This window comes from Odontesthes bonariensis, chromosome 5 (assembly GCF_027942865.1).
Source record: "Odontesthes bonariensis isolate fOdoBon6 chromosome 5, fOdoBon6.hap1, whole genome shotgun sequence".
Taxonomy (NCBI): domain Eukaryota; kingdom Metazoa; phylum Chordata; class Actinopteri; order Atheriniformes; family Atherinopsidae; genus Odontesthes; species Odontesthes bonariensis.
Window position 1 is genome coordinate 3,802,735 of NC_134510.1, and position 26,422 is coordinate 3,829,156.

General features: G+C 42.3%; 1 protein-coding gene across 1 annotated transcript in view; it reads left to right on the forward strand.

Moving 5' to 3' along the window:
- Positions 1-26,422, forward strand: part of tsnare1 (T-SNARE Domain Containing 1) — a 380,158-nt gene that overhangs the window by 290,970 nt on the left and 62,766 nt on the right. The window contains exon 10 of the mRNA XM_075466546.1: positions 7,172-7,254. Within this exon, the coding sequence (XP_075322661.1) occupies positions 7,172-7,254 (83 nt within the window). The remainder of the gene's footprint in view (positions 1-7,171; positions 7,255-26,422) is intronic.

The window sequence follows — 26,422 nt, forward strand, 5'->3', positions numbered from 1 at the left end:
TTTTTATTTACATTTTGTTTTATTTTTATTTTTTGACAATAGGCAAGGCATCTTTATTTATATAGCGCATTTCATACCACAGGCAACTCAATGTGCGTCAATATGAATAATGTCAATATTCACTGCTACTTGGGCAGTTGTAGCATTCTACACATTAAATTAATTTAGAATTTAATTTACCTTCGTTGGGGGCACCACCTCTTGTCCAATTTTGAGAGGAAATAGTATCAAAGGTTACAAGAAAGGGGAGTCTACTTCTTCTTCTTATCGTGTCCACAAGACAGTCAGTTACAAGGCTTGCCTACATGTGGTTCAGCCACAGCTGAACACATTTCTGTCCCTTCTCATTAAACTCTGCTAAGTTTGATGCTGTACAGGGCTGTTCCAGCAGGGGGCATATCAGGAGGTGCTGCATGGTCTGTGGTTCAGTGCCACAATCACACACCGCATCCCCATCATTCAGATGTCCCCATTTGGCGATGCACGTCCAACACCAGGTCTTAGTCTGTTTAAGCATTTCCACATTGCGTAGTTGATGTCTGCTCGGGGGGGGGGGGGGGCAGTGCCTCGCTCGCCTTTAGCTCCATTGTTGTTTCTGATGGGTGGTTGTCAAGTCTTTCTTCCCACCGAGTGATTCTTTCACTGCTCGTGCTCGGTGTTCCAAAGGGGTGGGACACTTTTCAGGAAACTTTTCCTGGACTTAAGGCGGCTTTTGGCTGGTAAATGGCCGACGAGAGATTGACCAGGCAATACAAAATGGTGACCAGAATCTTTAGGCTGACATTTTGAGGAATATAGAAACAATGTTAAACCCTTTGGGAATGGGTCACAGCAAAATCAGCAACCATATTTCCATTATGGACATTTGTGTTCTATATATTGTGTTACATATATGTTAACAAACAACCTGATAATCGCAATTCTATTTCTAGCTGTTGTTCATAAACGTTGAAACATTGGGCCTCATGCAAGAACATTTTCGTATTCTTATTCTAAATTTCTCTCACTTTTTTTGCATGAAGGTCTCGTACGAACACGCCACGTCATTTTCAGAATCAGAATCAAGTTTATTGCCAAGTAGGTTTGCACTTACAAGGAATTTGACTTGGTGTAGTTGGTGCAAAGTATTAAGTATAGCAATGTAGATATAAATAAAGAATCTAGATATATACAGAATCACAAAAAATAAAGAGCTGTAGTGCAAGTTGAAAAACAACGCGTACCAACACACCGAGGCAGCCATCCACGGCGCCATCTTGGATAGGTGTAAGCTCTTAACTTTGGAAATGAGTGTAAGCGACCTGCGTAAACAGGATGAATGCCACCTGTGCGTGTTTAAGTGCACGTGTACGAGGATAGTAAATTTCCATACTCCACGCCCAAAGTAATACCACATAAGGCTACGCTTCCTATCTCCTGTGCCAGGAAGTTTTCATTCATGAGAAAGGCATCAAGGCGCAAAAAGAACAACTTTACGGGCTGTGAGATTGAAGGTAGTGGGAGACCCTCATTCATGGCAATATTGTGCAAAATGCAGCATGCCAGAATAATCTGGAATGCCTTCTCTGGGCTATAGAGCAGTTTGTGCACAGCTGTATTGAGACACACCCATCTGGCTTCAGCACACGGATATCCACAACGGCACGGGTGCGTGTATGATGGTCATTGTTTGACCTGTCTCGTTACAGGGCTGACTAAGGGTGTCAATAGCCAGGGGGCTAAAGCAAAGCCCTGAACACCTGGAGAAAATAGTGAATCTTAGGTAAATAATCTGATGAAGTTTGCATGGTGAATATTAACAATCAGACAAGTTACTTACCAACAAGACATCCGTCTCCATGCGCCTTGCTCAAGACGCATGCCAACTGTGCTATTTTGCAGCACAAAGAAGTCGTGTGCTCCCCCAGGCCCTCAAGCAACGACATTTAAACGGTTGGAGTTGGAGTCTGATGTGATTTGGCTGTGGATGGAGTGGTACTGTTTGTGGTCGAGGAAAGGGAAGGCGTCAGGTGAAGGTGCTTTGATGCGTATATGTGTGCAGTCCAGTGCTCCGATTATGTTTGGCAGTCCAGCCATGGCATGAAAGTCCCTCTTAATTTGTTCGACGGCACAAGCTGCAAATATGAAGCAGAACAGTCCTTGGCAATCTAAATCGCGATGTCAGCCATTCGTCTGTCCCCGCAAGGATACACGGGCTGTGTTCGAAACCGCCTACTACATACTACATACTTGAAAACGGCATACTCATCGATCAGACAGCATGCAGAGCGTTTACACACAGTGCACTTCACTCCTGCCCGAGCCGAAATCAGCCGGCCTGAAAAGCTGATTTCGCTTAAGCTATAAACTCTGTAAATATATAACTTTAGCAACATTTGAAACATTTTCAGGCGAGAAAGTAGTCATTTAGACCCCCAAGGTGTTCAAAATGTAACAAAATACCGCCTATTTACAAGTTTTTTCCCACGAATTCGGCGCTACTAAAGCTAGCCGCAGTGAGCAACGCACTTCCGGTTATGCCGTTTTGACTGCTCTCGTCCCGTTAACGGAATTTGACCGTTCAAATGGCGATGGGCAACGTCACGTTACGTTGCATCTTGGGTAGTTTGAGTGTGACAAGTAACCTCATGATGAATACTCAACATTTCGGCGAATCTAGTATGCATCTAGTGTACATCCGGGAACTTAAAAAAGTATGACTAGTAGGAATAGTAGGAGAAGTAGGCGGTTTCGAACACAGCCACGGTCTCGGCACACACGCTCTCTTCCTAGACCCTGACCGCTAAGGCATTCAAAAGTAGAAAGTCAGCCGCTGGTTACGCTTCCCATTGAACTTGTAATATACAGAGTCAAATTAACCTTCAATTAGTTCATAATTAAAGAATAATTTCAGCATAATTATGCTGTATAATGTATATATTTATTTATGATATCTTCAAAGAAATTACATATACAATCCATTAGTAATTCATTACTGTTCGGGGATTCATGTAGCCTATTGTATTTAGTAACCTGCTTAATTCATCATGGCTCCCGTGGTTATGTTTTAATATTTTTGGTGCATTTTCATAATTCATTTGAAAAGTAGTTTGTCTTAACTAAGTGCCTTAACTTAAGGTAAAACCATAATCTATTTTCATACATGTGTTTAATGCTAAATTTGTCAGAACAACCTTTTACAACAATGTGCAATATAGTAAATGTTTGTTTTTGCTTGGTTTTTCACCTAACTTAATGTTTGGCTGTAAATATCACAAAAGAGGAAAATAAAAGGAAAGAATCGGAACAACAGTCTGGTCATTGAGTAGAACCCAGTTTAATGTTCAGCCTGGTACAACCTTTCAAGTGGGGAAAAAGCACAGTAAAGAAGCGAAACACTTGACAGTGGACTTTTTTACATGAGTCCTACAACAGGTCTGGATCACTTGTAAATTCTGTTCGTACCTAAAAGAAAACTATGAAAAAATTGGTAAATGCGCAAGGTCTCTTAAATCACTCGTATGCACGACTTAAAGGGACACTATGTAATAAATTAAGTCATTTATTAGCTCAAATCAACGTATTAATTCATAAATTAGTCCTCATTGGTGCAAAATTATCTCTGTCAAAAATCTCAATTATCCTCCTGAGTGAAGAAAACTTGTCTGTATCTACCGGGAGTTTATTTAAAAGAACACTTTCCAGATAGCAACTACACACTGCTGCTAACGCTAACGCTGTGTCGACGTCACTTCCGGTAACTCCCGGAATATGACTAATTGCATTGCTTGCACACCAAAGGCTATGTCAACTTATGTTATCTGACATGTTATCTGTCATCTGTATTTATAGTGTTATTGTATGTGTGTTATGTAATCCTTTGTACTGTGTGTCTTGATGTCTTTTTGTTTGTATGGACCTTGAGTCTGAAGCTATAGCTTCTTGAATCTTGACACATACCGCCTGCCGTAGTTCAAGAGGTTGCAAAGCACATTTGAAAACGCGAGGCGCTAGAGAGCAAATTCATTCGACTTTGCAAAATAAAATCGCACCACTAGATGGGGGAAGAAATTACAAAGTGTCCCTTTAAGAACAAATCTGTTCGTACAAGTGAATGAGGCCCATTAGGCGCATTCCCACTGTAGGAACCTTTTGCAGTTCCTATAACCTTTTCAGGAATAGGGCCGTTTTTTCATTCAGACATACAGGAACTAGGGACCACGGCCCTCAGTTCCTATAACCATTTCAGCTCCTTCTCCTCAGCTGGGTTTGTTCTGGGTTCTACAGGAACACATCTGACAGAGGTGTTTGGTGGTTGGTAGCTCCGCCCCTTGTCAGATTTCTGTTTCTTCATTTACCTAATCTGCTCAACGCAAACAGTAGAATAACGGCTGAAATGTGTCCTCATACGACACGGACGCAACCTGCGCGTGTTTAATAAGTTAAACTTCCACGTGGTCTCCTTTGTCTGCGGCGCACTGCTCTCCTTCCTTCCTTCATGAAACGAAGATGTTAGACGCCCGATGTGATCGTCCATGATTAATATCACCATCATGCAGACCATGAACACGGTGGTCTCCCCGCTCTCCATATTAGCTTCTTGGTGGTGTTTTTTCTTCTCTCCTTACTTTTACCGGGTTTTGTTCTGTTTTGTTGTTGAATATGGCGCTAAAGTAACACGTCGCTGTCGCAGACGGCTGCGTCGCATCAGTCCCTATCAAGGTCCCGACTCATGTGCGAATGCAAACTGAAACAGTTCCCCTGGGGAAGGGCAGTCATAGAACGGAATTCGAGGAGGACCGTTCTTAGAACTGCGTTGTTAGAATTTCTCTGTCCGAATGCGGCTTATGGCTCTGCAGTTGCTTCTCTCCCTGCAAAGTTAAGGAGTGTCATTACCAACACCACCATGCTTGTAATAAACTAACCTTTCTTTTCACTTATCTGTGTCTTCATCTGTTTGTTTACGTAAGTGTTCCTGTGAGTCCTTTAATTCTTGTTCTGGTCTCATTTTGCTCCTCGTTAATTTCATCTTTATCTTTTCCCTTTTCCTTTGTGTAACTATAGTCATTTCTCCTATGTTCTTTGTGTGAACATGTGTGATCTTTGTCTGTGGTCCTTTGTTTTATTTTCCTTATGTATTGACTGTTTTTTACTGGATACACTGTCTGCTTTCAATTATCTTGTGTCACTTTGTTATTACTAGTAAGAGGGATTAAAGTTTTCCTCTACTTTGCCTTACAAGCCTGTCTGCCTCCTTTCATGTTTTGCATTTGGTTCTTCTAAAACCTAATTTTCTAAAACGCATGTGTCTATACAGTTGAATTGCAAGAGCAAACGTGTTTGGCTGGAAATGTAATGACAACCATCTACATATGCCTGTTAACCACCAGCTGCTGGCTCTGATGCAGTTGCTTTTGAATGGAATCCAGCCCATGATTATGTTGCACTTAAAAGTAGTTTGGAAAACATTTCAGTTTATAGAAAGCACATTTAGGCTACGTTCAGACCGCAGGCCTTGATGCTCAATTCCGACTTTTTTGTGAGGTCGTTTACATTGCAATTAAATGCGACTTGTATGTGGCTGCTGTGTGAACGGCTTACCGCCCCATACTATCCCGCATGCGCAGAAGAGCGTACGATGACGTCATACGTCATGAGCGTGCCCAGTGTTTGCGGAAGTAAACATGGATGGTAAGAGAGTAGGAATGAATATTGAGAATGAGGAGTCACGTGAGCCGGTCGGCCATGTTGGCAGGAGACGCTATTGGTTGCCAGGGGCAACGCCATCAGAACTTAACGGAGGCGCACCAATATATTCCAGATATCTTTAAATTTCCCGCATTTATCTCCGTGCACATATATGGACATAGTAAATTATCTTGTCTTTGGTGTAAGTTACTACACTATGCAGGAGTTTAAAAGTCACAAATCTTTAGAATCTTACGAGACTTTCTGCTGTGGCTGGGTGCAGGACTTGGCCATCTACAAGCGATTTTAAAGTTGTTGTCCAGCCGGAGCCAGCACATTAATCACGGCATAATTTTAAAGAGGATATTAAAAAGAAAAAGAGCTAGGCCTTTGGCCCTGGCCTTTTGTGGGGCAGTGGCATTGTCTATCCAAAGACACATTTGGGTGCGTCGTCGTAGCCAGGAGTGGTGGGACTGTGATGTGAGCGGCTTTTCAGACGCGTAGGTCGGATAAATGCGCCCTGGCCGTTCAGACTGCAGTTGCATGGCAAAAGATCAGATACGTATCGGAATTAGGACCACGTATCCAAGTGGCCTGGATCGGATTTGAAAAAATCCGATCTGTGCTGTTCAGACTGTCATGAAAAGATCAGATACAGGTCGCATAGGGCCAAAAAATTCGGATTTGGGTCACTTCAGTGTGCTGTCTGAACGTAGCCTTAGAGGAGGCGGGTTTGAACACTGGAGACACAGAATGCAAAAGGCTTATGATGACTGCACTGAACTCAACTTCTTTTCCAATATACAAGTTAGTTGGATGTTTTTTTTTAGAGAAATCTGAAGAAAGTTTGATATGTGTTCCAAACAGTTTTTCAGCTTGTTTGAGAAGGACACCACTAGTTCTGGGAGAAATGTCACTGGAGCTTTACAGTATGTCCAGTACTGCTTGACAGACTGAATTTAAACTGTCAAAGGGATACAGTAAGAAATGTCAGGGGGACATCCTGTGCTTTTATTGCTATACACCATGGTTGTTATCATCTGCATTTACATCTTATTGCACACAGGTCTTCAGGAGAAATCATTATGTCATTCCTTGTGTAATGTCATTGATATACATCCTTCTGAAACACTGATAATGGACTCCCTTAAATGAAAGCCTCCACACCTGTTTTAATAAAATGCGTCATCATGCATTTTTGAAATGCTGGCTCCTCCTCTGATTTCATATATACTGTATAAATATAATTTTTCCTCAGAACAAACTTTGAAAGGGAAGGACAGTAAAACAAACCCAGCTGTGTTTGACTTGTAAAAAAAAAAAGGCAAATCTTACAGACTGCTGCTTTACGCTGGTCACCCATTTTAGAAACGGTCTTTAATAAAGTGCAGTGATTCTTTCTAGCTGGAAATATATGGACCTGAAATCAGAGCATTCCACGTGATCAGAATGTCGTATACTGGTGCATGGAAAGTGACTCCATATGTGCTCTATGTATCTTCAGATAGTATCGAAGATTACATCCAGACTGGATCATCTAATGTGGAATCAGCCAACCAGGAACTCGCAAAGGCCAACCAGTATCAGGTAAGCAATGAACCCTGCTGCTCTGCGGGTTGGTCCTCACTTTGCATTCACTTTGTTTTCATTTTGTGTACTATGCTAAACCTTTGTAATGCTCTCAGAAGAAGCTTAGCTTGATCAGCCATGCAAACAGAGACTTAGCTAACTAGATTACACAGCTTTATCACATCCCCCACTAGCATATTACTGTAGCAGAGGTGATGTAATTTCATGTCATATTTTACGAGCTTTTCGCTTCAGTTAAATTAATTATATTTGATGACAAGAAACATGAAATGCTTGTCTTGAGTCTTATGACCTCCTCTGAGATAATGGTTTCTAATTTTGCAATTTAATTCTAGTCTAAGTCTATTGACTTAGTGAGTAAAACACATTAACGGGCAACAACTGCTACCAGAAATGAAAAAGAAATTGACTTTTTGCCCTGTATGTTTTTTAGATGGTTGATGTCCACTTTACATCACTTATTGGAGAGATGCGTATGTGATACCCAAGGGTTTGCCTCTGTTCTTTCTTTTCAAGGAAATGTTTGTATGCTCTGCCATTCTTTCAGGGACTATCTCAAGATGCCAGAGCTCCATGTGACTGTGTTTTGTAGGCCCGTGGCTATGGTGAATAATGTATTGACTGAAGTGTCACTGGGTCAATAAAATATATACCTTTTTACATGGGTAACATCTTCAGAACTGCATCCAAGCTCAACCTGTGCCTAGAGCTGTGGAAAAAGGGTTTATACGGTTTTGACATTTAGACCATCAACAACTTGTGACCTCCATATCAAAATGACAGGAAATTGGTAGAATTGATCTACAAATTGTTCCAGTGTGGTAGCAAAATGATATTTCTTTTAATCGTAGTTTGACTGTAGAGCTAAAACTGATTTTTTTGCATTTTTCAAAAGCTGATGTTTACACAAGACAAGACACAATACATGGGTGGGTAATTTATTACATTCACGTCAGTGTTCATTGGTTGTATCTCTGGTTGAGTTGATCACTTATTCTGAATTTTAAAAAAAACAAATGAAAATGAAAATTTAACTAAATGTTTGTTTTACAGGAAAAGAAAAAAGAAACACAAAAAAATGGTCGTAGTCAATGTTCCCTGTAATTTTTCATGTGTCTGGGCAAACACACAAGCTCCCTGAGCACACTGAGGACCACTGTGAGCAACATCAGATGTGCACGCTGTGGCCACACACCAGTGTCACACCTGTTCAAAACCTTGGATCATAGCAAGTTCCATGGTTTATTAAAAGAATCAAATCACAGCAGCACTTTTCATTAGTTTACTTTTAATATAAGCGATTTGGCCCACTTAAAATGAAAAAGATAAAAATCTTGTTGTTCATAAGATGTGTAGTATGTTATATGTGTTATATGTTATATATGAGTCATGCTTGCAGCCTGCATGTTTTGCAGAGTAGACCTTTCTCACTCGAGAAAGGAAAAATCTCACCCAGTTTCACCGCTTGTTCTTCTATTCTGTTCGTTTCGCCATGATAAGGGGTTGCATCTCTTAACTCCTAACTCCGCCGCACTGTTGTTAGCTAGCTAACCTGCATGGCGCGTATGGGCAGGGCACATATGAAAGCACCATCAATGCTATGATTGGCTGCATAGCGTAAGTAAACCGTATCATTGGCTGAACACCTGTCCCTCACTGCGTTACATTGAAAAATGGTAACATTATTGGTGTAATTAATTAGATTAGATTAGGTCTAGTATTAGATATTAATTAATACGTTTGTGGTGAATTTTATTTTATGCGCTGCATAGATTTTCTTGTGCGCTGAGAACGTGCGAGCAGCTTAGAGGGAACATTGGTCGTAGTCATCATGAATGACTGCCTACACAGTTTCCCAGTGGCTGGTTGACTATATGAATGCATCATATCTATGTCTACATTACTTCAGTGCTCTTATTTGCATCTCAGAGCAATCCAACAATTCCATCTGAGCAAGCACTTGGTAACAGTGGGAAGGAAAACTTCCCAGACTCTCCCTGAACCAGTTGAGAGAGACGGGACAAAGGAAAGAAAAGAGAGAGAGAGAACAGCAACAAAGTGACTGTAAGTCGGAAAGCTTCAGTTGTGGGGTGCTATGGCAAAGTGACACAAAGTAACATGGAAGACTGAAACACAAAGGAATGAATGAAATATGTTTGATAAACAGCAGCAGAGCAGCAGCATCTGTCCACAGTAATGGTGTTTACCGTCTGGGTTTAGCTTATTCAGAGACAGGATATCATCAACTTTATATTTAGAATTTCCCAACAAAAAGTAGGAAGATTTAGAAAGTTTTCATTTGTCCTGGAACTGACTCTCTGCCATTCACAGTAACATAAAGGATTTCCAACTGCAGCCGTACAATAGCTTATATTATATGTGCAGCATTCCAAACAGAAACATTAATTCCAAGTTATTACCACAATTTTTGCTGTGTGATTCGAATGGAAAACGCAAATTGTTCTCATCTTCTATGGCTCGTCTACAAGAGTAGTGTCTTTTTCAGGGCTCTAAGAAAGAGAAACTCTTTTAATCTTCATTTACAAATCTCAGTTTGTTACTATTACCGCTGGGTGAGATGCAGACTCTGTACGCACACAGTGTTGAGTAAGATAGATTTTTCTCAGTTCAAACTGACTGCCTTGCTGCAGATGAGCCCAGCAGTCTCCAAACTCTCCATCACCGTTTGCTGGCCTAACAAGAACACCAGGAAAGCTCGAGGCTTCACCCTTTACCAGTGTTCTATGCTACATCCTCACTCTTAAAGGGACACTTTGTAATTTCTTCCCCCATCTAGTGGTGCAATTTTATTTTGCAAAGTCGAATGAATTTGCTCTCTAGCGCCTCGCGTTTTCAAATGTGCGTTGCATCTTCTTGAACTACGGCAGGCGGTATGTGTCAAGATTCAAGAAGCTATATATTCAGACTCAAGGTCCATACAAACAAAAAGACATCAAGACACACAGTACAAAGGATTACATAACACACATACAATAACACTATAAATACAGATGACAGATAACATGTCAGATAACATAAGTTGACATAGCCTTTGGTGTGCAAACAATGCAATTAGTCATATTCCGGGAGTTACCGGAAGTGACGTCGACGCAGCGGTAGCGTTAGCAGCAGTGTGTAGTTGCTATCTGGAAAGTGTTCTTTTAAATAAACTCCCGGTAAACTTACAAACTTTCTAATGCCTCGTTTTGTGAGTTAAGAGCCTATGTGTACTACGGCAGAAGTTTGGTAACAATCAATGCATGGGATAATTTACGAGATAAAATCTATTTACCATTAGCGCCAGTAATAAGCCATTCGGCGGACGTGACGTCAAAATGACGTAATTTCCGCTTGCAGGCCTGGCGTTGGGGAAAACGCGATTCCAAGTGCTTTATGTCCCTCTCGGCACTTCGTCGTTTTTCATAGACAGGAAGGACATGGCAGCCTCCATAGAGCTTGCCCGCTCTATGTACATACAGACAAGTTATTCTTCACTCAGGAGGATAAGTGAGATTTTTGACAGAGATAATTTTACACCAATGAGGACTAATTTATGAATGAATATGTTGATTTGAGCTAATAAATGATTTAATATATTACACAGTGTCCCTTTAAGCAGATAAGCAATGTTGACAAGCCAGGCTTCTTGTGTTTAGTGCATTGAAAGTAATTAGGTAGAAAATGTTTTATGTTTATGCACTTATTTTTTTCCAAAGCAACTTACAAGTGAATCCAAGTTCAAATAAAAAGTATTTTTTGTGTATTTATTTTCAGGTGCGTTCTCCTACCGAATCATCCCATCACACTGGAGCAGTTACATAATAAAGGCTCAAAAATGGAAAATTACTTTAAATTGCTATAATCACCATTTCAAAAGGCCGCAATTTTATATCAAATGTTACATTCCTACATTTTCTCTTTTCAAATTATAATATACATCTCATGAAACTGTCACAAATGTGCCATTGCACACATATACTGTGTTAAAAAAGGCTTCTTTTTACTTCAGTGAAGGTTGGGATGCTTCAAATTCCTGTATCGTTTCCCACTATAGTTTTTCTCTGCCTTTCTTTCACCGTCATCTTTCATTTGATTTTGGGAAAGAGGAAAAGTTATTGTTTATAATCACAAAAATCAGACTCAGGCAGTTATTCCAAATCATTCTGCAAGCTGTGGTGATCAGCGCACTTGTAAACAAATGGATAGGGAACCGTGAGCATGACGACATAGCAGTGACTGAGAGCGATAAAATGGGAATTTCATTTTGGTTACATTCACTTCCTCCTTTCACTAATCTGTGCCTGTATGTTGCTCTGCTGCCCCTACACACTACTGAAGACAGACGGTGATTTTCACTCTTCTATGGACTCAGTTTGCGTAATCTTCCCAGCACTCTAAACATCAGTAGAAATCTAGAAAGTACGTGGCTGAAAGAGCCTTTTAGCTACTTGCAGGAAGCGCCTGGGCAGTAAAGGATCGGGGGCCTGAAAAGGAACCCCGGCTATATGATCATTGGGCCTCATGCAAGAACCGTTTGTATGCACAGATTTGTTCTTAAAGGGACACTGTGTAATATAATAAGTCATTTATTAGCTCAAATCAACATATTCATTCATGAATTATACCTCATTGGTGTAAAATTATCTCTGTCAACAATCTCACTTATCCTCCTGAGTGAAGAATAACTTGTCTGTATGTACATAGAGCGGGAGAGCTCTATGGAGGCTGCCATGTCCTTCTGGTCTATGAAAAACGACAAAGTGCCGAGAGGGACATAAAGCACTTCGAATCGCGTTTTCCCCAACGCCAGGCCTGCAAGCGGAAATTACGTCATTTTGACGTCACGTTTGCACGCAGGTAAAAACAGAGCCAGTCTATGCCATCAGACATTCTCTGGTATAAACCAGCCTGAACGTCCTGCACTTTTGTTCGCAATGGAAGACCATATGTTCTAGAATGCGCTGCTGAGGGTGGCAGCACGTTGGAGTAGCTCTGTACCTCACATTGAGATTTTTCTTTTTTTCTAAATTTCATTCCTGTTATTTCTTGGAAGAAATTGCATTTTTTGGACAACTGTTCCTTCCTGCCTTGGATGCTGTGCAGCTGGATTAATTTTTCCCAATACTTTTGTATATTTTACTCTTTTGTCATGATGCATCACCATAGCAACAAGGTGGTTTACAACAGGGAGCAGCTGAATAACATTGGAAAAGCAGAAATAATTCGACAACTGAAGCCAGAAATCCCACTGGAATTGAAAAGGAGGCGTCGTGGATGCAGAGCAGGAGCAAAGAGGAGAGAAAGAAAGAAGAAGTTCAAACCATCTCTGCCATCCTGCATCATGGGAAATGTAAGATCGTTAGCTAACAAGTTGAATGAACTTTTAGCCTTGATAAGGACTCAGCAAGAATATCGGGAATGTAGCATTATGTGTTTTACTGAGACATGGCTACAGGATCATATACCCGACTCCAGCGTCTCTCTGCCGGGCTTCCTGACTGTACGAGCAGATCGAGATTTAAAGAGTAGCAGGAAAAGGAAAGGGGGTGGATTGGCAGTGCTTGTCAACAACAGATGGTGTCACCCAGGACATGTTACTGTTAAGAGTCGTCTCTGCAGTCCTGACATTGAACTATTGGCAGTAAGTTTTCGTCCATATTATTTGCCAAGAGAGTTCACCAGTGTTGTTTTGGTGGCTGTTTACATTCCACCCTCAGCTGTTGCCGACACTGCATGTGATGTCATCAGTTCCGTTGTTGCTAAGATACAGACTCAACACCCCAATTCTTTTGTGGCAATATCTGGTGATTTTAATCATGCCTCACTCTCTGCTACACTGCCAACTTTTCAACAGTTTGTCAGCTGCTCTACCAGAGAAAACAAGACATTGGATTTGTTTTACACAAATGTCAAGGATTCATACATTTCCAAATCAAGACCTCCCCTGGGTAAATCAGATCACAACCTTGTTTTTCTCTGTTCAGCATATAAACCCCTTGTCCAGAGACTACCTGTCACAAAAAGGACTGTTAGAAAGTGGTCAGAGGAAGCTGAAGAAGCCTTACAGGGTTGTTTTGATGCAACCGATTGGATTTCTCTTTGTAAGCCACATGGAGAGGACATTAATGCCATGACTAGGGAGCGAGACAGGGAGTTACTGAGGAGTATACAGAAGCAGCTCAAAGTCAAGATCAGAGAGAGCAAGGAGGTGTATAGAAAGAAGCTTGAGAGTAAACTGCAGAGGAACAATATCAGAGATGTGTGGTCAGGAATGAAGAAGATCACAGGCCTCAAGCAGAGAGAGGATCGGATGGATGGAAGTCTGGACAGAGCAAATAAGCTGAACACATTCTTCAACAGGTTCAGTTCAGGAACAAGCTCACCATCCTCCCCTCCTGTTCCCAGCCAAAGAGACATCCCACCCTCCTCTGACCCACAACTTTCCTGTAACATCTCCACCTCCATCTCAGTCATGGATTCTTCTGCTTCCACTAGTTTGTCATCAACCCAATCAGGAGATGCTGCTGTCCCCTTTGCCTCCCCCTCCCACTTTTCTGTTTCTAGAAGTCAGGTGAAAAGGCAGTTGGAGAGACTGAACCGGAACAAGGCTGCAGTCCTGAAGGCCTGTGCAGAGCAGCTCTGTGGGATTCTGCAACACCTTTTCAACCTTAGCTTGACCCAAGAGAAGGTACCACTGTTGTGGAAGACATCCTGTCTGGTTCCGGTACCAAAGAAAACTCACCCTTCAGACATCAATGACTACAGACCTGTTGCCCTGACATCCCACATCATGAAGGTCCTGGAGAGACTCCTGTTGACCCACCTGTGTAAGCAAACCAGCACATATCAGGACCCCCTGCAGTTTGCTTATCGCCATGGAGTTGGAGTTGAAGACGCTATCATACACCTGCTTCAACAAACCCACTGTCATCTGGATAAAGCAGGCAGCACTGTGAGGATCATGTTCTTTGATTTCTCCAGTGCATTTAACACAATCCAGCCTGATCTGCTTCGTCTGAAACTCCAAAAGACTCAGGTGGAGGCCTCAACAATCACCTGGATTAATGACTACCTGACAAACAGACCACAGTTTGTCAGACTGAAGAATTGTGTGTCTAACCAGGTGATCAGCAGCACAGGAGTACCACAGGGGACTGTACTCTCACCATTCCTTTTCACTCTGTACACTTCAGACTTCCAGTACAAGTCAGACTCCTGTCATCTGTCATCTACAGAAATATTCAGATGACTCTGCAGTTGTCGGGTGTATCAGAGATGGACAAGAAGCTGAGTACAGAGAGCTGGTGGACCGCTTTGTGGCATGGTGTGGGAACAATCATCTCATCTTGAATGTTAACAAAACAAAGGAGATGATTGTAGATTTCAGGAGAAACAAGGTCAGATCAAACCCTGTTTCCATCATGGGAGAAGAAGTGGAGGTGGTTGAGGAATATAAATACCTTGGTGTTCATGTGGACAACAGACTGGACTGGAGACACAACAGTGAAGCAATCTACAAGAAAGGACAGAGCAGACTGTACTTCTTGAGGAAGCTAAGGTCCTTCAAGGTTTGCAACAAGATGTTGCAGATCTTCTACAAGTCTGTTGTTGAGAGCGTCATTTCCTCTTGCGTCATCTGTTGGGGCAGCAGCATCAGAACCAGGGACCTAAAAAGACTCAACAACCTGATAAGGAAGGCTGGTTCTGTTCTGGGGACGACTGTGCAACCTCTGGAGACAATAATGCAAAGAAGGATTTTGCATAAAATCAAGAGAATTATGGACAACCCTGAACATCCTCTCCATGAGACTGTTAGCAGAAAACAGAGTCTCTTCAGTCAAAGGCTTCTTCAGTTTGGATGCAAAACGGACCGCTACAGGAAATCTTTCCTGCCCACAGCCATCAGCATCTATAATAACTCTTTGATTTAATTGAGCTACATCAACATTTAATTTCCCTCTGGGATAAATAAAGTATTTTTGAATTGAATTGAATTGAATTGAATAGTTATGCCACGCCACTGAAGAAGGGATCCTCGTCGCCAAAAAAACGAAAAAGAGAATCTTGACACATACCGCCTGCCGTAGTTCAACAAGTTGCAATGCACATTTGAAAACGCGAGGCGCTAGAGAGCAAATTCATTCGACTTTGCAAAATAAAATTGCACCACTCGATGGGGGAAGAAATTACAGTGTCCCTTTAAGTCGTGCGTATGAGTGATTTAAGAGGAGCAGGAGTTTCCTAAAGTAGTCCGCTGTTATTCCAATCAAGTTTGCTTGACCAATGGATTGTATATTTAATTACTTTGAACCAAACATAAATAAATATATACATTATACCCCATAATGATGCTGACATTATTCTGTTTGACTTAAATTATGCACTATGAAGGTTAATTTGACTCTGTATATAACAAGGTCAATGGGAAGCGTAACCAGCGGCTGACTTGCTACTTTTGGATGCCTTAGCGCGTCAGGCTCTTGGAAGAGAGCGTGTAGATATCCTGCGGAGACAGACGAATGGCTGACATCACGATTTAGATTGCCAAGGACTGTGCTGCTGCAAATATGCAGCTTGCTAGAGCCACAACTCCAGAGAGAAACACGCCGATCAAACCCAATTCCACCACACGTCCAGGTCCTCACCACCCTTAGAGTTTTGGCCACTGGAACCTTTCAGAGGGAGATTGGAGACAGATCGGGGGTGTCCCAGTCCTCTGTGAGTCCTGCGCTCCCCTTGGTCATCAAAGCTCTCATCAGTTTATCACCCATGGTGCATCAGATTCCCATACACCGCTGTCCAACAAGTACAGATTAAGAGTGACTTTCATGCCGTGGCTGGACTGCCAAACATGCTTGGAGCACGAGACACATATACGCATCAAAGCACCCGTGTTGTTGTGGAGCGCACAAGGCCAGGTGGGTGTGTCTCGATACAGCGGGGGGCAAACTGCTCTATAGCCCAGAGAAGGCATGCCAGATTTGCACAATATTGCCATAAACGAGGGTCTCCACCTGAACCAGCCCAGGCAGACCAGAAGGTGTGGTGCCCCCCTCATGGACCACCCCATCAAAGAGCCATCATGAAGAGGCAACAACTGATTGCATGGCTTTAGTTGCAGTCATCGATCGCCTTGCCATGGCGAGACGGTTTTTTTTTAAGCTATTTTCATATTAAACCATTTCCTTTTTTTATTTCGGTGACATTACGAACTACAGGTGACACGGAATTAACAGCACTCCTAACTGCTTCCCATTTCTTGGCTTTAGCAGGTCCCGTAATTCCACTGCTGACACTGCTAAAAATGACAGATTTTCCTTTCTGGATCTCTGAAAGCAGAACTTCAGTCTCAGAGCCCCTAAAGTTGTTCTTTTTGCACCTTGATGCCATTCTCATGACTCAACACTTCCTGACAAAGGAGAGAGGAAGCACTGCCTAATATGGTATTATTTTGGGTGTGGAGTATGCAAATTTACTATCCTCGTACCGGCTATTTACAATTTTGTTCCCACGAATTTGGCGCTACTAAAGCTAGCCGCAGTGAGTAACGCACTTCCGGTTATTTTCACAAAATGAACCTACTCGTTGCCTTTTATCATAGGGAAAACCATTACGATACAATTGGTGCTTTTGTTTTGAAAACAGGAAGTGAACCTACCCTCGTTGTAGCTAGCTTGAAACTGCCGTTTTGACAGGAAATGACGATTGGCGACGTCACGTTACGTTGCATCTTGGGTAGTTTGAGTATGAGTAGTAACCTCATGATGCATACCCAACATTTCCGAGAATCTAGTATGCATCCGGGAACTTCTCGCTTACTAAAACTCGCATACTAACTCAAAACATTAGTATGAGTAGTAGGAGAAGTGTGCGGTTTCGAACACAGCCTATGTGTTGTAAATTGTGATTTTTAAAGAAATAACAATTCTTCATGATTTTTTTTAACAACAAACATTAAAGCATATTTATGTCCATTAGTCCTCACAGTCAGGGTTCCCTTTAAATGTAGAAGCTTGCAAAAGTATTCACCCCCTTGGCCTTGTTTCCTGGAACAACCTTGAAGATGCAAAAAATCTGTTACTTTGAAGCAAACATGAAATAATAAAAAAAAAAAAACAAGTGAGTATGCATAAGTATTAACCTCAATTACACCTGCAAGTCTCTTAGGGCATGTTTGTATGCCACATCTTACAACTGCAATTTTTGCCAATTCATCAAAGCAAAATTGTTCCAGCTCCTTCAAGTTGGATGTGTTCTGCTGGTGTCCAGCAGTCTTTCAGAGAGGGGTATGGGCTTTGACGAGACCATTCCAACACGTTTAAACGTTTCATCGTTGTCCGGCAGGAAGGTGAAACTCAGCCTCGAAGCTCTGGAAGACTGAAACTCGAGTATTAAGTTGTATCTAACACCATCCATTTGTCCCTGGATTCTGACCCAGTCCCTGCTGATGAAAAACATCCCCACAGCATGTGGTGTTTTTTCAGGACAAACAAAACTATTTTTCACATGGCTGGATGAAAGAAGAACATAAGCAGATTCAGATTTCCCATCCACCTAAAATGGGATGCCTGGACCCAATTAAAAGACTACGTTTTTACAAAAGGATCTTGTTAAACAAACCTGCATTGATGCCCTGTGCTTCACTGTGGGGATGGTTTGCACCAGATGATGTGTTTTCCATGAGACCAAGACGGGGAATTTCAGTCTCATCTGAGCAGAGGCCTTTCATCCATATGTTTGGGAGTCTCTCACATGCCAGTTTTTTGCATTTTTCTACAAGCAATGGCTTTTTTTTCTTGAAACTCTTCCATACAATTCGGTGGAGTGTATAGCTTCTAGTGGTCCTCTGGACAGATACACCAGTCTCCTCTGTGGAGCTTTCCAGCTCCTTGGGGGTTATCTTTGGTCTCTTTGTTGCCTCTCAGATTAAAGCCCTCCTTGCCCATTCTTTCTTTTGTGGTAATGGAGTTAATGGTGCTACATGAAACTGTCATTGTTTTGGATATTGTTTGACTTAAGAAACCAGCTGTCTGTGTCTGCTTGTTCACGACTCTGTGCTAATTTGTATTACTCCTGGTAGACTGCTTTGGATATTATTGAAAGTTACTGGTTGGGCCTGTTATTAATGATCAATGCTAATTATGATGTCAACTGCAAAACTGGAGACTCAGATAGGTGCTATTTCGGATTTGCGCCTAATAGTCAGGTTCCTTATGCATTTTCGCTGGATTTTTTTGACGAGTTGGAAAACTATATATTTTTGAAAAGTAGATTGCTTATACAATCAGAAAAACAATGTTTACATTTGCACAGGTGTCTGCATGGTGGCCATCTTGGATTTTGCAAAATTTTGTAATTTCTCAGCTTCTGAATAAGCTAGAACATTGCTAAACCTACATTTTCAGGGACAAGGAATCCAATGGCACCAAAAGAAATTGCATAGGTCTTCACAAAATGGATTTTAACACAGAATTTTTCTTTTATTGATTGTTTTACAGAGATGCGAACATGATCAGTGTAATGGAACGTTAACTTGAATTCTTGAATGCCCTTATGCCATTAAAGCAGCTTTCAGTTTCAAACAGATACATCTAATATGAGTGTAGGCTACACATAGGAAGGATCATGCTCTTTTAACAGTGTCTACACCTCACCGTCATCATCATCGTCACTTTTGTACGTTATGTCTTGAGAGTCCTCATCATTCTGGCAGTGGCTGCCACACTGACAGAGATCTGTACAGGCTAAGTTCTTTGTTCTGCAAGAGCACCTAGCAGAGGAACAGTCTGATTTGCACTGACATCTCACCATCTCGACAATGGCTTTTGGAGCTGGAAGGACCTCTGTGGTGGTAGGTTTTAGCTGACCATCTGAGTCTTTGAAGTACCCATTTTCCAGGGGATCCAACTGTGGATCCTGCTGAGTGATGGCTGCCTGTCCCCACACCCGTGTTTGGATATGGACTTTCAAGATGTGCTGTTTCAGAGCTCCGATTGTTGGAGGGAGCTTGTCACCTTCTGCCATGTGCTTGCAGAAGAGATACCAACGTAGTTCAGGGATTGTCTTGATGCTGATGCCCTTGGGTGTGTAGGCTGTACATACAAAGGTAGCCAGTGTTGAAAGCATTTCCTCTGTCACGTCTGCTTCCTCCAGAAGCATCTGCAGAGCATTGACGACATCCTCATCAGCTTTGAGGTACACCTGGAACCATGTTGCCTTGCCTATGCGAGAGAACCTCCCAGTGTTGTCAGCCCCTAAGGCAGGCAAAGCCTTTGCTCCTTCTGGACTTAGAGCTCTCCACAGTGGTTCAATTTGCACAACACCAGATGCCATAGAAATGGAAGTGTTCTTCAGCAGGACATCATAGTTTGCTGTGACCACCACCAAGATATCTGTGTCTGGTGAGAAGAACACCAGCTGTGCATCAGGTGGGTTTCGCTGTGATGCCAGCACTGCCTGCTGGATCAGCAGTGTGTCTGCTTTTTCGTGGTTGTTGTCCTTAAAGAGCAGGTCTTTGTTGCTCCTTGTGTGCCCAGAAGCAGATGTGATGATCAACTTGGTGGATTCTATGTTGTACTCTAGTATTTTGGCAGCAAGGTAGCTGGTCAAGTCAGCCTTTGTTTTCTCATGAGAGAAGAACCTGCTCATTGGGATGTGCTCGATGTTGGTGTCATCTCTGACTTGGTACTGTACAGGAGCTTTGCCTTGTCTTCGTTTGTCTCTGGTAGCAGAGAGTCTTCTCTGTAGGTGTCAAACACGAGAATGATCTCATCATAATCTCGTGTTAGAGACATCAGGCGGTCATTGAAATAGCCACTCAGATCCTTTACTGTCACTAAAGTCACTGGTTTCTTGGTCAGCTTCTGCACAAGTACCATCCCATCCACAAGTGCAATCTTCCGGCTTGGGGGATCGGTAGATGTGGAGTTTGTGATTCCCATGTCCATTGCATCTTGGCTTGTGGCATTCTGAGCTTGAGACTGCTGAGAGTCTTTCTCAGGCATGTCTGTTCTTGCCAGCTTATCCAGCAGATGGATTAATTTCGACTTGTCATGGCATGGCAGGACTGCTCCATCAGGGGCAAAGAGTGCCCTTGGTGTTAGAGTGAATTCATAGTTCCCAATGGCCTCTTTCTGGTTGATGTCTCTGCTTGACCTGGCAAGTACCATCAGCCTCCCATACAGGTCCTTGGTCTCCTTCAGATCTACAGTCTTGTCTCGGAGTTTAACTGTTGTATTCTTGTTCCCAGACAGGAACATCTTGTTGTTCTCCTTCTTTACTGGGGCCCAGACACTGACATCTCCATTGATCATCTCTGCCACATAGTCTTCATACAGCTTCTGGCCAGTGACATCTGCATTCAGGATCTGTGGTACATACTCATCTGGAATGTAGGCATGGGTAATGATGTTGTACAGCTTGTCACCATCAGCTGTAAAGGGGTTTCCATGACTGACTATGGCTGCCTTGATCTTGTCGATTGCATGATGTGCCCTCTTGACAGAACTTGGCCCAAGCTCATGGTGCTCTGTGGTTCCATTAGTTTCCATGTCAAACTGGCTCTTGAACTCCTTCGACAGACGTGCAAGTTCTGGTGTCACCATGAAGAATCTCTGTCTGGCATTGGCATTGTTGGAGATGCTTATGAGTCCAGAGTGGACCTTCATCAGCCTGTTTCTTGCAGTCAGTTTCCAGGATCATCATACAGAAAATGCATGCATGCTGAAGGATTACCCCAAAGACAAAAATTGAACAGTGTTACCAAAAAATCAGCGAAAGTCGCTATTGGCTCGCTGAAAAGTTGCTAGAAGTCGCTTGATGACGTCATGATGTTAAGTATGCAGATCTCTAGAAAACGTGCACACATGGCTACGTTCGTAATACAAAAGGGCAGTGCAAGCTACTTTTTGGAGATCAGAGCTAATCTGCAGCCCTGCTTAACCGTGGGAAACGCTTCTGACGGCGGCGCAGAGTTGTTGAAAAACAATGATTTTGTCACTGAAAAGATGAGTTTTTAAAAGTCGCCAGATTCACCAAAAAGTCGCTTAAGTCGCTAGAAGAGGTTTTTGCGTCACCAGAGACGGCCAAAAGTTGCTAAATCTAGCGACTAAGTCACTAAATTGGCAACACTGATTGAACACCTGTCGACACTCAATACATTCACTATGTGGTACTGCTCCTGTATACTGGGTACACTGTAGCAGTGAGCTTTGCACAGGCAAGCCTAGACATGTAAAGCAAAATGATGGACATGTAAACTGCACCAGTTGTGCATATTCCAGCAGGGATGTTTTGTATGGTGGGCTTGACAGACATGCATCGACTTGTAAATACTATAAATCACCAGGTCAAATAAATTAGTGTGGTAACAAAATGTCTGAGAACATTAAAACTACCACCATTAGATTCAGTGACCCTGAAAATGTAGGTTTAGCAGTTAAAATCAATGTTCTAGCTTATTCAGAAGCTGAGAAATGACAAAATTTAGTTTTTTGGGACACCATTTTGAAAAATCCAAGATGGCCGCCATGCAGACACCTGTGCAAATGTAAACATTGTTTTTCTGATTGCTTATACATTACAGTTTTCAAAAATGTATAGTTTTCCAACTCCAAAAAAATCCAGCGAAAGTTAAAATCCAAACATAATGAACCTGACTATAAACCCATTTTCATTGAGATAGTAATTACATAACACAATGTGTTATTTGGTTGGTGGTTTTCTGGACCAATACTAAGGGGGAAATGATGCTGTGTCCTGAGGCTCGACTGCAGAGAATCAGCATTTGCTTGGTTCCTCACAAAAGCTGCGAGGAAGTCATAGAATAAAATGATTAATACTATGGGAGCCATTTGGTGTGACAGAGGATGATTCTAAAACCGTGCTGTATTAGCTGCTGCAGCAGCCTGTCCTCTCTGAACCGATGCATCTGTGCACCGTACCTTCTGTGTGTTTTTATTGCCTCTGCTTCTCACCAAACTGCGTCCCCCACATGCCAATAACACGTCCACGTCAAGTGAGCAGAGATATTCATACATCTTCTTTGGTCCCTTTTGACAGTCCATAAATCATGTCTCGTGATGACAAGCTTATAACTTATGGAGTTATGGAGGACTGACTGAGGATAACTCCGAAGAACGCCAGTCCCAGATACCCAAATCCTTTAGTCCATGTTGGTCGCTTCAGCCAGTTTTCAAAGACTTTTTTTTCCTTCATGTTTTGTCTTTGCTGTGAAAAGAGCTAATGATTAAAGTGTTTTTTTTTATTTTTTATTATTGTTGTTATTTAAACAGGTTGCTAACAATTTATCAGCAAACAGAAGCATCTGATTGGTTCTGAGAGAATTCAAATTCCTGCCTGGAGAAAGATGAAAGTGAAGTAATGTGGAATTTCAACGTTGCTCCACAGCAATGTTGGCAGCCTGCTAACGTTTCTCTGGACATTTTGCTTCTGCTCACGATCTCATGCATCAACCAAAGATAATTAACTCAACATGTTATCTTTATTGATCTGTTGGTTTGGTCAACCACTATTTTACATGCACGTTCAGCATCTGCTTTATGTGCCATTAAAACAACTGTTGGACACTTTCCAGATTCTGCCCTGACTGCAGTGCTTTTTCTGTCCCCCCCCATCACTGCCGCTCTACTATGTGAACAAATGAGCAAATGGCAACAGCTTTCCCATTAATTGTCTTTTCATTATCTTAAGGAGAGATGAGCCGTGACGGAGTTCACACTGAGCAATTTAGCTCTCCGCCAATCCAGACAGCCGCTGTCTTTGCAGAGGCATAGCAGCAGGATGAAGGAAAAAACAACAAAGGAGACGGATAGACACACGGTCACAAAGTCAGAAGCAAACTCCTCTAAGACTCTGAGCCGCAACTCTGCCAGACGTCATACCGTCAGAGTTAACCACTCAAGTGATGTCAATTTTCATCAGATGCATTGTTATCTGGTCTTGCAGCGTACAATACTGTGTCGATGGAAGGTTTTTACACCCTTTCATGCTTTTAACATTTTGTTACCTGTCGGCCTCCTCTTGAAATACATCCAATGTAATTATCTTTTTCTTCATTCACTTTTCATAAATGTTCAGGCCTTTGGTTAATCACGGTTAAGCTCTGATGCCTCCTTCTATCAGTGGTGCTTGTGATGCCTCGAAAGCTTGACTGGAGTCCACCTGTGCATGTTTGAAGTCCCTGGACATAGTTAAAGGCTACCTTTACACGGAAACGATCTGAAACCAAAACACAAAAGTGCCGTTTCGTTTTCACTTTTAAATCTGCATTTAGACGAGCGTTTTAGGGTGAAAATCTGCGTGCATACAGAAACGCAAAAGTGTGTGACGTAGACTCCTTCGACATGCGAAAATTTTCATGCCACGCTTGGTCGTCTACCACTCCATTCATGAAGTTATCCCACCACTGAGAAGTCCTCCCAGGTCTCACCCACAGCTGTCTAGGTCGCCTGCTCTCTCTATGAACTTCAAGAATTTCGAGAACGTAGTTCATATTTTTGGTCTGTTCTTTACTACTCTCGCTCATCATTGCTGTTATCTGATGAAATGACTCTTGAACGTCAATCACCGCGCCTAAGGCGAGTTGAAAGTCTGCAGGGACGGACATGTTGATAGCCTACTGATGTGTTTCCCATGGTTTTCTGGCGCTTTATTATGCTTGTCACGTCATTTATGTGTGACGAGAAACGCAGTTTTGCGTTTTCATCCTTGACACGGTGGCGCGACAGTGAAGCGTTTTCAAGAATTCCACTCTGGAGGGCGGTTTCACTTTTTTGCGTTTTCATGCCCCCAAAACGCCGTTTCCATGCCCCCAAAACGCCGTTTCCATCTAAACGATATAGTGCATCCGCAAAAAGGTTTTGCGTTTTTAACCCGTTTTCGTTTCCCCAAAGCACACCTATCTGCATAGGGTAAGGAGTAATGCTATATGAGTGAAAATCAAGCCAAGAGAGAACTTTCTGAAGGCTTGTGAGGGAAGACCTTGTCCTGGCATGGATCTGGTCATTGATAAGCACATTTCTGCAACATTTAAAGTTCCCCAAAGCCTGTAAAGCCCAGATCATTCTAAAGTGGAAGAAGTTTTGGAACAAGAACAGACTTCCCAGATCCGGCTAGCTGAGCTTCACGGGATAACTAGTGATGACCGGCCGTGTTTGAAAAGGGTTACTTTGTGGGACTGGGAGAACCCTGCAGAAGGCCTGATTGTAGCACTTCAATCAGGCTCCTATTGTACACTGGCCAGACGGATGCTATTCCTCACCAAAAGACAAATAACAGCCTGCAAAGTGGAAGGGAACTCTGTACTCCTGGATAGAGCCAGACATACTTTATCTTGAACACAGCGGGAAATCTTTTGAGTAACACAAAAATGTGTGTGAGCTGATACATTGAGCTGGGATGCCCATGGTAAGAAACTTTGGGAAAACATGCAAGTGAGAAATGCATTAAGCTTGTATAATCATCCCCAAGAAGACTTGGGGTTGTCAATTAAGCCGGAGCCGTTTTAAAATTAGGTAGAAATATAAAATGTGCATAAGCTATGTAAATGTCAACTACCAAGCATCTGAAAACTTTCTCAAAGCACTTCAAATACAGGCTCTTTGGGATCCTGTCATGTTGAGAAAGAAAGAGGAGAGAATTAGAAAGAGGCTACACACAAAGACACAGCATCTGCTTCTGGTTTGCGTCAGTTGTCAGCTGGAGGGTGTTACCTCTGCACCAAAACCAGGAATCATTTGTTATTTTCACCTGTGAATGAAGTGGGAGGGGCTTGAAAGAATTGAATGAAACATTTTACAGTCCACTGTTCCTGCTGTGGGCCTGAACCCTCCTTCATGCTGCTCTACAGCCACCAATCAATCGAGAGTGGATGTTTTTGTCTTGTTGTGTCCTCCTTCCCTACTTGCTCTACATAAAAAATAATAATTTCTTCTGTAATCTATGATGTGAAGTAAGATTAGTATGAGATTTAAGATTATGTGGTTGGGGTGATGTTTTCATCACTTCATTCGTGTTCAGTGGACCACGATGAACTGTTGATTGTTGTTCCAAATGGCTTTTAATTACCCATAAAACAGATGTTAAAGCTATTCAGGGCCCAACAGCTGGATCACAGTAGCTGTACTGCATTGATTTGAATGATCAGATTGGGAGGTGGTTTTCATGCTGATGTCACTGCTACAAGTTAATCAGTCTTCAGATATAATAACCGAAGTTAAGAGTTGAGAATAAAATGGATTTTTGATTGTGATCATTGAAGGAACAATCTGCAAAGTACGGGACCAGTCTAGAAATATGGAGATGGTAAAGGTATTTATTCATTGCAGACACATGGTAATTGTTGCCCTTTATTCAACATACAAAAACATGAAAGCATCTGTGCTGACCATGTTGAGGAGAAGATAATAAAATCTAGAGTTATAAAAGGACTACATGTCTGACAGGCTTGTTTTCGATTTTGATGAGATTGAAATGTAAATAGTTAACAAGTCACTGCAGTGTTCAGTACATTTCCACCACAGACAGTATCACAAAGGCCTGCAAAATATTTGAACAATATGCATTTGTCGAGCCCCGTTGCTCGATCATGCCGCTTTGCATTGCTAAACATAAGAAAAATCAGGCCGTACCCAACACGCCACCCAGCTCCTGGTGCAGGCTATGGTCATCTCCTGCCTTGACTACTGCAACGCCCTCCTAACTGCTCCCCCAGCCTGTGCTGTGAAACCTCTGCAGATGGTCCAGAACGTGGCGGCACGTCTGGTCTTCAATCAGCCTAAAAGAGCACACGTCACCCCTCTGTTCATTGAGCTCCACTGGCTACCCTTAGCCGCCCGCATCAAATTCAATTCACTGATGTTAGCCTACAGAGTCCTTAATGGAACGGCTCCCATCTACTTGAATGCTCTCGCAAAGGCTTATGTCACAACTCTGACTTAGAATGGAAGTCTAATTGGATTGAATTCGACTATATTATTTAAGTGCCTTGAGATGACATTTGTTGTAATTTGGCGCTATATAAAAAAACTGAATTGAACTCGGTCACTCCGGTTATCAAAGGGTGGTCGTCTAGCAGTGCCTACACCATGCTTAAAGGTGGGGTAGGGGTTCTTTTTCTGGAGCATTTTTTTACATATTGCTTGAA